This window comes from Ptychodera flava, chromosome 14 (assembly GCF_041260155.1).
Source record: "Ptychodera flava strain L36383 chromosome 14, AS_Pfla_20210202, whole genome shotgun sequence".
In the NCBI taxonomy this organism is placed as follows: Eukaryota; Metazoa; Hemichordata; class Enteropneusta; family Ptychoderidae; genus Ptychodera; species Ptychodera flava.
In genome coordinates this window covers 12670268-12685177 of record NC_091941.1, presented here as the reverse complement: position 1 = coordinate 12685177, position 14910 = coordinate 12670268, and the positions used below count along the sequence as shown (strand labels likewise).

The 14910-nt window shown below is 35.1% G+C and overlaps 1 protein-coding gene across 2 annotated transcripts in view; it reads left to right on the top strand.

The window, feature by feature from the left end:
- The window catches only part of LOC139149400 (potassium channel subfamily K member 1-like), a 32102-nt gene extending 25785 nt beyond the window's left edge, over positions 1-6317 (top strand). Inside the window, exons 2-4 of one of the 2 annotated variants that reach the window (XM_070721140.1) lie at positions 908-1066; positions 1725-1970; positions 4710-6317. In XM_070721140.1, the coding sequence (XP_070577241.1) occupies positions 908-1066; positions 1725-1970; positions 4710-5020 (716 nt within the window). In that variant the 3' untranslated portion in view covers positions 5021-6317. The remainder of the gene's footprint in view (positions 1-907; positions 1067-1724; positions 1971-4709) is intronic. The other variant, XM_070721142.1, reaches the window with a different exon arrangement.
- Positions 6318-14910: the final 8593 nt, after the last annotated feature.

Genomic DNA, 14910 nt, shown 5'->3' with positions numbered 1-14910 from the left:
GTGCACGTCAATTAATGGTGAGAGCAGGGACTGTGTCATCAGCGATGACTTGTCTTAGGTAATACTGCTTGATGAATTACCAAATATTGTTTATATTAATTCCATGCAATACAGTATTACAAGAGGACACCTTTACTTTGGTATCTGATTGTATCACTAATTTTGATGTAACAGTCTTCATGGTGTTATATGTGTATGTTTCCATTGCAAGAGTTGCCAAGCATTATAAATACTTTACCTTGGTATTAGATGGACAGTGCATCAAAATGTGTTCAAATGCACTTGACATTATGAATAGTACATGAAAAGGCCAATTAAGCAGCTGTTAAATATCATATGTACACTGACTGTGGCCTGTCACATCTACTAAAATGTGAGCAAAGTGTCATTAGTGCTACCTTTAGCTATTGTAATACAGTCTATATAAGCTATTCGGATGGGTCTGGCGTTCAATTGTCAGTCAGTCTGTCTGTCTATCTATCTATCTGTCTGTATGTGTTATATATATGTCTGTCTTTCAGTTTTGAGGATGTCAGTCCAATGAAAAATTGTGCCTGATATACCCACATCAGCTGTAATGTTCTCTCAATCCTGTGTGGTTTTTTGCTTTTGACTGAATATTTTACTGTATTATGACAAATCTAGATGACCAATTTTAAGTGTGAAGAGTACAAATTTGTACTTACTTTTATAAAGTAAATGTGTAACCACAATGTTGATACATGCAGCATGTACCCAGCGTGAGCATATAATCTGATACTTTAACTTAAAAAACCAGCCCATAATGTCAAAAATACTTCATACAAGCTGCTTGCATTCATTGATGTGTAGCAGTACTGTAGATGGCAGAAATTTAACACACAAGATTCATAGATAAGTTTGACATTTTGTTTTTGAACATCTTCAGGATATGGAACTGTTACACCACTATCAGGCTATGGTAAAGCATTCTGCATGGCTTATGCATTGATCGGTTTGCCTCTGACCTTGCTGGTCATTGGAGTTTCCGTGGAGAGACTCAGTGTCCTTACAAGCCGCCTCCTGAAATTTTTAAATTCAAAATTGAGTAAGTAGAGATTTTTCCTGGAATTTCTAAGGTCATATTTGAGGAAGCAAAGAATTTCCTTCAATTTGTAAATTCAAAATTGAGTAAATAAAGAGTCTTTTTTCTGTGGAAACATGTTCACTGACACATATAAATAGTTTGTTATACCTCTTTGATTACCTTGTAATGTTAATGGAAATTAGATAATCCACTGTAAGGGATACATGCATGTCTAATGAGTCGTATATACCCAAAAGAAGATAATACTGTTTATTTTGAGAAGATATGATTGTTGTACTGATTCAGTCTGTCTTTTCAAAGGAAAGATAAACCTGTTACCAATATATGTGATGCAATATTTTCTGGTTGAATGTTATCTTTGTGATTCTAAAATTCAGAAAGTGAAGGAACAATAGCTGTAACTCTCAAGAAAATTTTCAATATTAATATTAAAATATTAAAAGAACTGACTCAAGGAGCTGTCAACAGTGTAGGCAATTACTGTTGTGAATTTATCTTTATTAAAAAGATATGGTTATGGTATCATGACTTTCAACAAGCCAATAGCACACAAAGATTATGTCACTTGACAGAAAAAATGTGAAACTGCATCTATTGTTCAATGTTACCCTGATGTGATTCATTTTTCTTCTGTTTTTCCCTTCTGCTTTTTCTCCAGGTCACAAGTGTAAAATATTAACAGTCCAACTACTTCACTTAGGTATACTGGGATTATCAGTGTTTATATTTTTTTACTTGATACCTGCGGCCATCTTCTGCACCCTGGAGACTGATTGGTCCTACTTTGATGCGATATACTTCTGTTTCATCTCACTGACCACAATTGGACTGGGAGATTACACCCCAGCTCACAACCCTGAACATCAAAAGGAATATAGAAATGTTTATAAAGTAGCAGTTGTAGGTAGGGAATGACCCCTTTCACTCCTATTGGTCTTTTACTTCTTCCCTGGTCCAAGCTTGGTCCTCTGAAAATGATAGAGTTTTTCATTCATCCTCTTTATGTCCATCCAATCGAAGTTTACTTACTCTCCAATTGTGCATATTCCATTTCTGTTGGAAATAATTTTCCTGGTGAGACAGGAAGTCACCATGGTTATTGTATCATTTTTTAGCACATTTCAAAAAGTATTTCTTTTCATCTTACCATAAAAATGTTGCATTTTCGAAGTTCAATGTCATAAAACTATCACATTCTATTTTGTTAGCTCCGCTGTCAGCGACGCGGAGCTTATCAAATAGGTTGATTTTCCGTCGTTGTCCGTCGTCCGTCGTCCGTCGTCCGTCGTCGTCGTCGTCGTCGTCGTCCGTCAACAATTGCCTTCTCCTCTGAAACCGCAAGTCCAATTGCTTTGAAATTTTATATGCGGTTCACTTGGGGTGACCTCACTTAAGTTTGTTCAAATCGTGGTGAAATTTGCATATTTGTATTTTTGGGGCATTTTTTGGTGTTTTTGGTAAAAAAATCTTCTTTTCTCAAACCGCTTGTCCGATTGCTTTGAAATTTAATATGCAGTTTACTTATGGTGACTTCAGTCAGATTTCTTCAAATCGTGGTGAAATTTGCATATTTGTATTTTTAAGGCAATTTTTGTCATTTTTGGTAAAAAAATCTTTAAAAATCTTCTTCTTCAAACTACCGGTCAGATAGCTTTGAAATTTGGTACATATGTCCCTAGGGATGATCTATTTAAGATTTGTTCAAATTGTGAAGAAATATGCAAATTTGCATTTTTAAGGCAATTTTTGCCATTTTTGGTCAAAAAATGTATTTCTCAAAAAGTACTGGTCTGATAGTTTTGAAATTTGGTATACAGGTTTCTATAGATGCACTTAGTAATATATATTGAATTTCTGATGAAATCTGTAATTTTGTATTTTTGGGCAATTTTTGCCATTTTTGGTCAAAAAATGTGTATTGCCAAAACTACTCATCTGATAGCTTTGAAATTTGGTATAGAGGTTCCTACACATGAACTAAATGATATGTATTGAAATTATGATGAAATCTGCAATTTTGTATTTTTGGGGCAATTTTTGCCATTTTTGGTCAAAAAATGTGTATTTCCAAAAGTACTCATCTGATAGCTTTGCAATTTAGTATACAGGTTCCTACAGATCACCTTAATGATATTTGTAGAAATTATGATGAAATCTGCGATTTTGTAATTTTGGGGCAATTTTTGCTATTTTTGGTCAAAAAACGTGTTTCTCAAAAAGTACTGGTCTGATAGCTTTGAAATTTGGTATACAGGTTCCTACAGATGAGCTAAGTAATATATATTTAATTTCTCCTGAAATCTGTAATTTTGTATTTTTGGGGCATTTTTGCAATTTTAGGTCAAAAAATGTGTATTTCAACAACTGCTCATCTGATAGCTTTGAAATTTGGTATACAGGTTTCCATAGATGAACTACATGATATTTATTGAAATAATGATGAAATCTGCAATTTTGAATTTTGTGGCAATTTTCCCATTTTTGGTCAAAATATGTGTTTCTCAAAAAGTACTGGTCTAACAGCTTTGAAATTTGGTATACAGGTTTCTATAGATGAACTCAATTTGATCTTTTGAAATTATGATGAAATCTGCAATTTTATTTTGGGGGGGCAATTGTTGCCATTTTTGGTCAGAAAATTTTATTCTCAAAACACTACTCATCAGATAGCTTTGGTTGACATGTTCCTAGGGATGATCCGATGTGATATATTCAAAGTATGATGAAATCTTCAATTGTGTATTTTTGCAGCTTATTTTAGCCACTTTTTTCTGGCCACTGCATTGAGCTATCAAAGATTTCCTCCTTCTTCATCAACATGTGTCAAAAATAGTTATTCTCTACATAAACACAGCGGAGCTGTATCGGCCGCTAGGTCGCTTGTTTCTTTACATAAGAACTTGTTCTGATGATGTAAAATTACCATGTTGTTGGTTTCTCTTTAATTTGGACAGCACAGTTGATGAATAAATGTCCTGCAAATCATAACTGACGTACTTTTCATGTAGAGTTGTCAATGTACACTTCTCTCATGTTAAGCCTTTTCAACAGGATATTAGGTTTCTCTGAATAGATAATGACTAAGTTTATACTTGTAATGCCAACACTGCTGTGAAATAAATATATTTCTATTTTAGTGATACATACTCAGTGTTGCAGCTAGGACGCACCTTTGCGACAATGTCCACAAAACGGAACCCGTTGTCCCGCATTCTCGGGCACTGCGGGTCACATAGGGCGCACTCATGAGTCGACTGTGTTCAAGTCTGCAAGTAATATTTGTTATTGACGATGGCCTTTGTTTTGCATGATTAATTTGAGGCCACTTACTTTTGAAGCTGTGTGAAAGTAACTAAAATACTGCGTTTAGGTTGTAGTCTGACTGAGCTCTGATTGGAGGCAGATACTGTTTACTGTTAAGATAGAGATGTGGTCCTGGTACCTTGAATTTTGTTTTGTAAAACTGATTTGTCATAATATAATACAACATTTGATTGACAGCTGATGCATGTTGTCCCCAAAAATAAATGGTAGTGGGACAGTGTCCCCTGGTTTAACATTCCTGGCTGCAACACTGCATACTGAAGTAGTAGAAATGGGTCACATTCTACATTTTTCATTGTTCACTTATTTGTTCTGACAGGTTACCTTATATTGGGTTTGATCAGCATGATACTGTTGGTTGAACTGATGGTCCAAATACCGGAGCTGAATGCAGGCTTGTTGTTCATGATTCCCAAGTCTGGCATGGACAACAATGGCGAGACAGCTCATCTGACAAGTGGAAACGGCAACTCTCCTTCCAGCATGTATACCATGAACACAAGCATAAATCAAAACCCAGAAGACACTGAACAAAAACCACTGACACAGAACGACTCACTACAGTACAGACCCCATGCCAGAAAACTGAGAAATAGAAATAAACAGATAATAAATATGAAATATATATAATAAAATTTATGTAAATGTGGATTTGTTGTACAGTAATGCTTTTAAACCGGTACAGGGATGTGACAATTGTAAAGGCTGTATATGTCGTTGTAATGAATGCTTTTTTTGGCACTAGCTTTAGCCCATATGTTGTATGGTGTAAAGTTTGATCTTATTGTACACAAACTGAATGGTGTTGGAAGGGCTTAAAATATATTTTTCTGAAAGGAATGCCCATTCTACAAATTTCAGTACAGATGATTCATCTTGTTGCTATATTCCCGGAACCATTTCATGCCATATGCTTCCAACTCATTCAAGCACACATATTAAATTATTTATGGTAGATTTTTGGGAGCATGGAAACAATCTCATTTAAAACAACTTGTGCAATACCTTGTGAAGTGTGTGACCTTATTTTGTGGAAATTATTAATGATGAAATATTTGGTTAGAATTTTCAAAATGCAAACAATATTGTGAGAAGTATTGTTGAAATGATGAAATTTGTGAATCAGTGTGAACTCAGCATGAATGTATCATTTCAAAATAAAAAATTACATGCTGAGAAATTCCCATGCGCACTAGTAGTACTTCTATCTATATATTAACCTCATTACAATTAAGTGACTGCAACGAGAAGTACACATTTCATTCCAGAATTATTAAATTTAGTTGTATTCCGAGTCAAAGTTTTCCCTCAGGGTCTGAATTCATAATAAACATTGTGCCTTACTTGATAATCCTGTAGTCTTCACTGTAAGCATACAGAAGGTTGAATTGTACATACATTTTCAAATGGAACAGAGTAGATGTATATTTTCCAAGGAAAGTATTTATTTACAGTATACATAATATAGAAAAGAGTGTTGTGTGTATACTCTGAATGGAGTTTGCAAGCTGGATGATGGAAGGTAAAGAGTAGGCGCAACAGCTGTGCAATAAATTATAAAACTAAGCAATGGAACCTTTTAGAATGAAACATGCCTTCACAGTCAAATAGCACCCAGTCTTCTTAATTAATTTTGGTATTCTCAGAAAGAATAAGGAGAAAAGACTAGTTTGTAAACTTGTATTTGCTAAATGTTTAGTGACATATGTTTTCTAGTCTATTTATTTTTTCAGTAATCTTGGGTACTTCATGTAAAAAAGTCTGTAAAAATACTGCAACATTTAAACAAATATTGAAGGATGGTGTATGTAGTGTATATATAGTGGTATTAAATATATGTTTGAATTCAGACCAAGCACTGTACGACACCAGAGAACATGAAATAAACAATGTATGTATCTGTGATGCCATGCAATGGATTGGAAAAGATCCAGTGTGTTTCTTTCTCTAGTGATAACACATGTCTTTATACCTATAAACTGTTCATTTTGAAGATGAGGAGGGTAGGTCAATGTCCAGCCTTTATATGATATGTCAACTTAGTCATAAACCTCAACCTTTTCACTGTAAAAATGTTGACATTAAAAAATATACACTTTTCATTCAAAGGATGAAGGAGTGAGTAGAAAGAACTCTTAAGATTGCTTTCAAATGTACTAAGTACAAATACAACTTTGCCATGTGTACTGACCATGTACACATCCGTTACAATAGTCCAAAATGTGTGAGCCGTGGACCATGTATATGTTGGATTATCCCTTCCCCACAGAATTTGCATGTTGTGGGAGTTATTTTGATCGGTAAGACTTTTGTAACAAAGCTTTGCTCAGTATATATTCAATGGTGTGTACAAAGTGTGTTTTCTCCTCCATCGTAGAGAATTAATTTAGCAATATTGTGCTGTACTACCACTGTATATGTCATGCTAGGTATCAGTTGATGAAATCTATGAAACTTTATGTTCATGTCAAGGTATCCATTATCACAACTTTGACTCAACATCTTGCTTGGTTTTGGCCGAAAACCTGGCACAGACTTGTATACCTGATTTGAATATTTAAGTGTATACATGAGTATGACTCAGTGTTATATACAGTCATCTATATTAGCATGGCCGTGAACACAGAATCAGGCATACTTTTTCTTTTCCTGTGAGAGACTATGTATGAGTCATTTCCAAAAAGGTCTTGCATAAGAAAAGCAGAGAATATTTGGCTGTCATTGAGCTTAGAGGAAAGAAAAATTGCAAGCAGTATGGTAATTAAAATTTCCTTGTCTATCCTTAAAACAATGATGCTATCACCATAGACCCTTGAACAAAACTATAGTGTCTATGCAATCATTCAGGATAAGTTTCTTCAAAACTAATGAAGATTATCTGTCTCTGAAAAGTACTAGTAAGTGGAATTGATAGAATAAAAGCAAGAGACAAATAGAAAGTAATGATTATTTAATTTGCTCGATGATTTTATCCATTCATTCATTCATTCTCTGTAAATATAGCTGAGTTTCATGTAGAATTTGATGCCTGGTGCAGCAATATTGTTTCCAGGCGTATTAAAAAGTTATTACTAGCAGTAGGATATTGCTGATTGGATTACGTGAACACAGGTGAACTTGATCCATGCTACTGTTCCTCTGCATGTATAAGTCCCACATTGTATTTGTGCCATGGTACCAAGTTAGACAGTCCTTCACAGCTGATTACAGTAGTAATGTTAAGCATTCCTGTCATTCATTTCATTTATTCCTGTCATTCATTTCATTTAAAGGCAGAGTTTTTGTAAGTGCTTTTATCTCTGAACCAATCGACCAACTGAACAAAAGTTTCAAAGGAGAGTAAAGGACATAAACATTGCTCCCCAGCAGCAACATCTCTGCCTTTAACTTCATCATCAAAGACAAATTCTTTCTGGCAACAAAGTGCTCATCTGTATGAAATAGTGCATCACTCTATATAAAAGTGCTTTTCATCCTATAAAACTTGTATTTATTATCTGTAAAACCTGATTGTGTTGAACACTAAAAAAGTAGCGTACATGTGAATGTCAGTCTCTGTTGAAAAATGTATAATCCACTGGATGCCACATCATCTACAAAGTTTTTAAAAACAATCTCTGACAAAATTTTGAAATCACAATCTGTAGTTGAGGTAACAGAAGTATTCACCATGTATTCATTTGTGCCTCCTTGCATATTGTTAAGACTGAAATAGTACAAAAATATCATTTTATCTCTTTCAGGGAATATTTTTGAGCAAGAATTTCAAACTTGTAATTCAGACCATACACAGTCGTTACATATTTGCCTCTTGGTTGAATCATGGAAGCTAATTAAAGTATAGAGGAATTCAAATAAACCCTCTTAGGTCAAATTTTCAACAGGAGAATCGGGTTTCTTGAAATGATTTGAAAGAGCTGATCATAAAAGCTGGTACAACATATAGAAAACTTCCACCTGATTCAACATCTCTGTTTTCTGATATGCCCCAGTCTGGATGTATTGCAAAGATAGATGATGCATGATCCCACCAAGGTCCTCCCATTATACCCATGTGATGAAAGGTTTCAAATACATTCCATTCTGAACTGATGTGTATTTTTATCACCTTTTATTGACCCTAATAGCTTCAAGTTTTCAATATTGCCTTATTGTGAGTTTTGTAGTTTGAAAATAAACACACAAAGGTGTGTGGGTATAATAGCTCTTTTTAATTGTGATATAAAATATGTTGTCACTTTATATCCCTATTAGTGGCTTTTAAGTGTGATCATAGATCATATTTAACCTGCCATTAATTGTTTCCAGTTTAATCAATCACCAAACATCAAAAAAGTATGGTGTCATACTTGTTTTTTGAGATACTGTATATGAATGTTTTGATCGTTTCTCCATAGATCCTCATTCAAAAATGAATCAGCAAGATGAGTTACCCCAGTTCCTATGATAAGAAATGGTCTTCACCGGTTCTCTAGACTTCACATTATAACAGCAAAAGTTTAAGGTGAACATTTTCAAAGTTATCCCAAAAAATGCTGTATTGGATCTGCTCTCACATTTCATGATGTAATTGTTATATAGTTTCAAATGATAGAAAATTACACCTTGAATGCTCTATCATATAGAATGCCTGTCAGAGCTGCATCACAGTCACAGGGGTGCATCTGTGCAACTGACCTTGGCGCATTTGCACTTCAAACTGAACAAATTTCCCTTTAGGTACATGTGTTACCACTTGAACATATACAAGAGCTGAATGAATACCGACAGTGCCTTTCATTATTTATATCAAATAAATACCAGTGCAAATAAATGACAGTCGTTGACGTGTCTTTTGTTTGCCCAGTGTGAGCGTCGGTGGCGCACTTCGCCCAGCAACATGTGAACTCGCGGTACGACTGGGGGGAGGGGGGGGGGGGGGGGCGCAAACCCGCTGCCGATGTGCAGCGTGCTCGGAAGGTTATATCTGACACTTTCGTTTAATAGGCAACTGTTTCAAAAGATGTCCTTCGGTTTTTTCAGTCGCGCTTCCGAGAATTGAATCGCTAGTGTCTATTGTGATTACACGCTGAAGTAAATGGTACGTTTGCGGTATTTTCACCCGAAAAATATTCAAATGTGAAATCTTTTCAAGCTCCAATGATCTTGCATAAAAGAGTGAAAATCACTTCGGGAAGAATGATCAAGTAATTACACACTACGAACTGGTGAAGCAATTACACATCACGAACATCATTAGGTGTGACGACATAATCACAAATCAACTTTACCAACATTTTACAGTTTGTACTGTGAAGTACAGTATTGGAAGGAACGTGACTCTTTGCCAGTAGAGTTAGGTTCCTTGTTTGTTTGATTTTTAGCTACTATAGACTATAGTCTATAGAAGCTATTGGGATGGGTATCCGTCCGGCGTCCGTCGTCAGTCTGTATGTATGTATGTATGTATGTATGTATGTATGTATGTATGTCCGTTTGTGAGGCGTCCGTCCACTCAAATATCTTGAGAACCGCAGTGCTTACTGATTTGATATTTGTTGTGTAGATGAAAAATATGATTTTGAGAAACTGTTTTTTTTTAATTTTTTGATATTGTTGAAAATAGGCAAATTAATGCCAAAAAAGGTGTTTTTGGTAAAAAATCTTCTTGTTCATAACCGCTGGTCAGACAGCTTTGTTACTTGGTACACAGGTCCCTAGGGATAACTCGACTTAGATTTGTTCAAATTGTGATGAAATATGCAAATGTGTATTTTTAAGGAATTTTTTTTGTCATTTTTGGTCAAAATTTGACTTACATTGTATGTAATTCTTGTACTGTATAAACCCTATCAATTCACCCAGAAAAAAATAATTAATATGATTTTAAATAATTGAATTAATTAGGAAATCATCAAAGCCAAAATAATTTTAGTGTGGAATTATCAGAAAGTTCAACTTTTTTTGACAGTTCATAGTGAAATGCTTACCATCTTGGAGGATTAAAACATGTAAAGGCAACTTTCCTGAATCCCAACTTTGATATATTCTGAACCACCATTTATGTTGTCTAAAAGAGAATTGTTCATAATAGTTTGTCATGATAGGGTGGTCAAATAAATAGAGATAGAGAAAGTTCTAATTTCCATTTATGGTTGACTTGGTAAGGATAAAATAAGATTACTTTTTGAGGAAAAAAATAGAGTGGTCAATTAAAAGAGTGGTCAAAGTGATAGGGTTTTTATGGTAAAGCTGGGCTGTAAGATTTCTCATGTGCTATTTATAGCAATTATGCAATCTGTGTAAACAGTGCAATGAAAGTGTAACATGATTCCTTATAATGCTTTTGATGACCTTGAACTTCTTAAGTTTCAAACATTTGTCTCTTCAGTGTGCTTTCTCTGAGTACGTACAGTCTCAACTTATTCAACAGGACTTACTTACAATGTTAATTTGAAAGTTAAAATGTGCTTGGTTAATAGGATGAAAATACTGATATTAAAAGATAACCAGCTCAAGATTCTTTATAACCTGACAGATATGCTGTTTTTTTATGACGTTAATCTTGATTTAAGCAAGTCTTGTTTACTTTAATTAGAATGTAATTAACTCTCGTTTATTTGCTATTATAGACTAATGTAGTCTGATGAAATATGCAAATCTGTATTTTTACAGAATTTTTTTCCATTTTTGGTCAGGCCATCCTGAAATGAGCTATCAAAGATATCCTCCTTCTTCATCAATACATATGTCACAAAAGGTTATTCTCTACATAACACAGAGGAGCTCTGTCAAATGTTGAGTCGCTTGTTTTTTCAAAACCGCTGGTCAGACAGCTTTAATATTTGGGTTACATGTCCCTAGGATGGCCTTAGTGAGATAATTTCATGCAGTCAGGAAATACTTAATTTTGTATCCATGTCTATAGTAGCTTCAGGGACTTTGGCCCTATGTTTTTTCTTCGAGGCGTTGTTTTTCTTCGTTCTCTTTGAAATTAACTTGGGGTGGGTGAGTATTTTTACCGAATTACTAGAATTTCAGGTACTTTGTGCGAATTCGTTGAAACGCCGAAACGTTCATAATTTGCGTTGCTTTGACTTCACAGTTCAAGGCACCGGTACATTTCGATGCAGTTCCGTTTCCATAACTTTTCCCGGCGATTTTTGTGGACGGACAGCCCTTTCCCACCACACAAAATCGCCAGGCAAGGTTGTGTGCTACGATACTGCGGCAACGGTACATCATGGGTTGTATTATTTTAGCCATGAATGAAAATCAAAAATACACATTTTCGTCGATACCACCACAAATTCTCGTCAACGACCATCGCATATGCTTTAATAATTAGCCTTTGTATGAACCGCCTTCATAGTTGGCCAACTCAAGTTGGATCGTAAGGGCTTTGTTGAACAACGAGAGTAAAATGTAACGCCAGGTGTTAAAAGATGGCACATGTTAGTACAGACGGTACATGTATTACGCTTTCATTTAAAACTTTTTGAGGATTTGGAAGAAATGGTTGCAGCATGACTTTATATTTTCCCCAAGACCTTTAGTTGATTTTATTACGTTTAGGCCGTATTCACAAATACTGGGTGGGGTGGAGGAGTGGGCTGGAGGAATTGCAATTGATATTTTAATTCGTTTTACAGCCCCTCAATACCCTAAAAAAATATTTCAAATCCCACTTCTCTATATGGTAAAATTCGTTCAAATCCTCCCACTTTTATACGACCAAACATTTATTAAGCCTCCAATATTAAACTAGAATTCTATTTTCTCAGTTTCTTTCCTCTCTGTATCAATATCCCTCTCTTGTTTTACACCCTATCACAGGGTTTCCGGCTGGTGTTGTAGCGACCAAGGGTTAAGTTGAATTGACAAGTTTTGTTCAGGTATTTCGTAATATTTTGATTTTTCACTACTTTAGCCAAGAATAGCGCCACCAAGAGTCTTCCTACTGGAATCTTGCACCGACTTCTTTGCGTGCAGTCGTAAGCGGATAAGCGTGTATATCATATCAAGGCCCGTCACTTTTCTTCCAAATTTGATTTATTTAATTGGTTAGGATTAATTGCATGCCAGAAAGGAGAAACTCGACTGACCTTGCATGTTATTAACTCCCTCTGGCGGTTGTACTCAATCAAGTCAATCTAATTAAAATCATAGCTTTGAATGATCACCGAAATAATTTCATCGTATGAATGATGACAATCAAGGCGCGCGATTATGCCTTTATATGTCAGGAGAAATGAATTTTGAAACCTTGGAGGCTCTCACACGTACGTGTCTCCTTCGGTAACAGACTTTCACATATACACGCTTCACCCAACGTGTATGCTCGTGGCTTGTTGCACTTTAGACGTCTATTCGTTTTGCTATAATTTTACCACCAGACGCTTAAAATGAACTTCGACATCGAAAAACGTAATATTTAAATTGTTTTCAGAAAAGGGAAAAACATGTGTCAAATTATTATTTCTAACGTTGTATGTGCCTCGAAACTAAAAAAAATCAAATTTTTGATAAAATTTTCCTCAAGGAAACTTTTAAACAGTCTCTTTCAAAATCAAGAAACGATATAATTCTTGGTACCTGGTCACCATGCAAAGTTGGTACTAGAGAAACAAATTGCCAAAAATTTACCGATATTTGAACTTCAAGACGTCTGCTATCCCTGTGTTAACTCAAACTGACCATTTTCAAAAAAGAGACTGTAAAAAATCCCATCTAGTCAACAGACTCAACAAGCTTGAAAATTCCTCCATAAAAAGAGCGTATACCAACCAAGTAGTGCTGAAGGTTTCAGAAACCAAATATCAGTTCCCAGAGGGGGATGACGTTCTGTCTTAATACCATTGATTGTCCGAACAAAAATTATGAATGTTTCCATGGTTAATTCTCTCCTTTTGTAATGCTCTTATTTTGAACAATGATATCATCCAGTTAAGTTGGCGTTGCACATAATACAGTATACTTTGCTCACCTCCTTTTTTAAATGAGTCATTCAATTTTCATCAAATTGTTAACCCAAGATTTAAATATTGGTGGATTCACCTTTTAGCATGACAAACAGCTGTAAGTTTGATGAACAAGAAGATTAAATTTATGAAAATTGAAGAAAATCACCTGATTTCCTGGCTTTTCCTCCCGTTTTCAACAGTAAAAAAATAGCTCCACTGTGGCTGGTCAAATTTTATGAAATTTGCACATTATGTTCTTTATATTTTATATAACAAAAGGACTATTTTGGTTGGCAATAAAGTTCTTACAGTTTGAATAAGGGTCATCTCAATTTTGCTTATCATTATTTTAATCACTTTTTGAACGTCGGTCTTTCTAATCCTGCCATTTAAAAATGAGAATAGATAATGTAAAACAAAATTGTCGGGGTTTTTTCCTACATGTTCTCTTACATTTGATAAAGTAGTATCAAGTTTTTGACTATAATTAATTTTATCATCAATAACAAAATTGAGGTTTTCTACTCCAAATATGTATCCCCTTCATCCTTTGAATAAACTATTGCTACTAAATTTTAGATTCTTTTCTTTTTGAAAATATATAATATGAGGGGAGGGTTCTTGTCATCTTTGATAAGAAATATTGCTTTGGAAAAAGTGTATTAGTTAAGAGCAACATTCAAGGGACGATAGTTACAGCCACCGTCACTGTGAGAACACTTTACTTCACAAAGATTGTGTTTGAATGTTTTTGCTTTTTGTTGGAAAAAAGATTGCTTTGACTCTACTGGACAAAAAATTGTTTCAAGGTAACCTTTGGTAAAAACATATTGCTGTGCTAGGATGGATGAAACAAATTGTTGCTATAGTGACCCATTACCTCCTGCCCCACGAAATCAAATAGTCTACACTTTACTTCAGAAAACCACCGACTTATTTAGTGCTATATCTAAACAATTGCAGCTAAATTGCGGCAAACAACAGTTAAATAATAATGTGGTTCGAATGAATGGTCCCATCCTGGTCACTGTTGTGTAGGAATTCCAAGAACAGCAAGGATCTTTGCGCGCGCCCACATTTTCACTCACCTTAGTAAATTGTAACATGATATGCAATCCTGCTTGTATTTTAGCTCGCTACATCAAATTTCATCTTTGTATGAGAGTCAGATTTCTTAGATAAATGTCAGCATCCTCCACAGGTGTACGGCCGACACCATTTTCATGAACTCATTTTTAGTTACATTATACATGTATTAACATTGGTAAGTCTGTTGCACGTAGTCATGCATTGCGTCGATGACGACGACTGCAACGTCGAACGGAGCAGGTGTAATTTCATAATTTCTTTGCTTGAACACCTTTATTGGCGATGAGCAAACGCTTGTGTTCTCTACTTTCATGTTTTTGCAGTTTTGATGTTTTTCACATCTTTCGTCGCAATTCTGAATGGGTTTTTTTTGAAGCTCGTATGAGGGTGGGGTAGGCTGGAGGAATTCGGAATAGGGTAATTTTTTACACACCTGCCCTTGGGTCATATTTTGCAAACTTAGACTGGGGAGGGTCATATTTTACATTT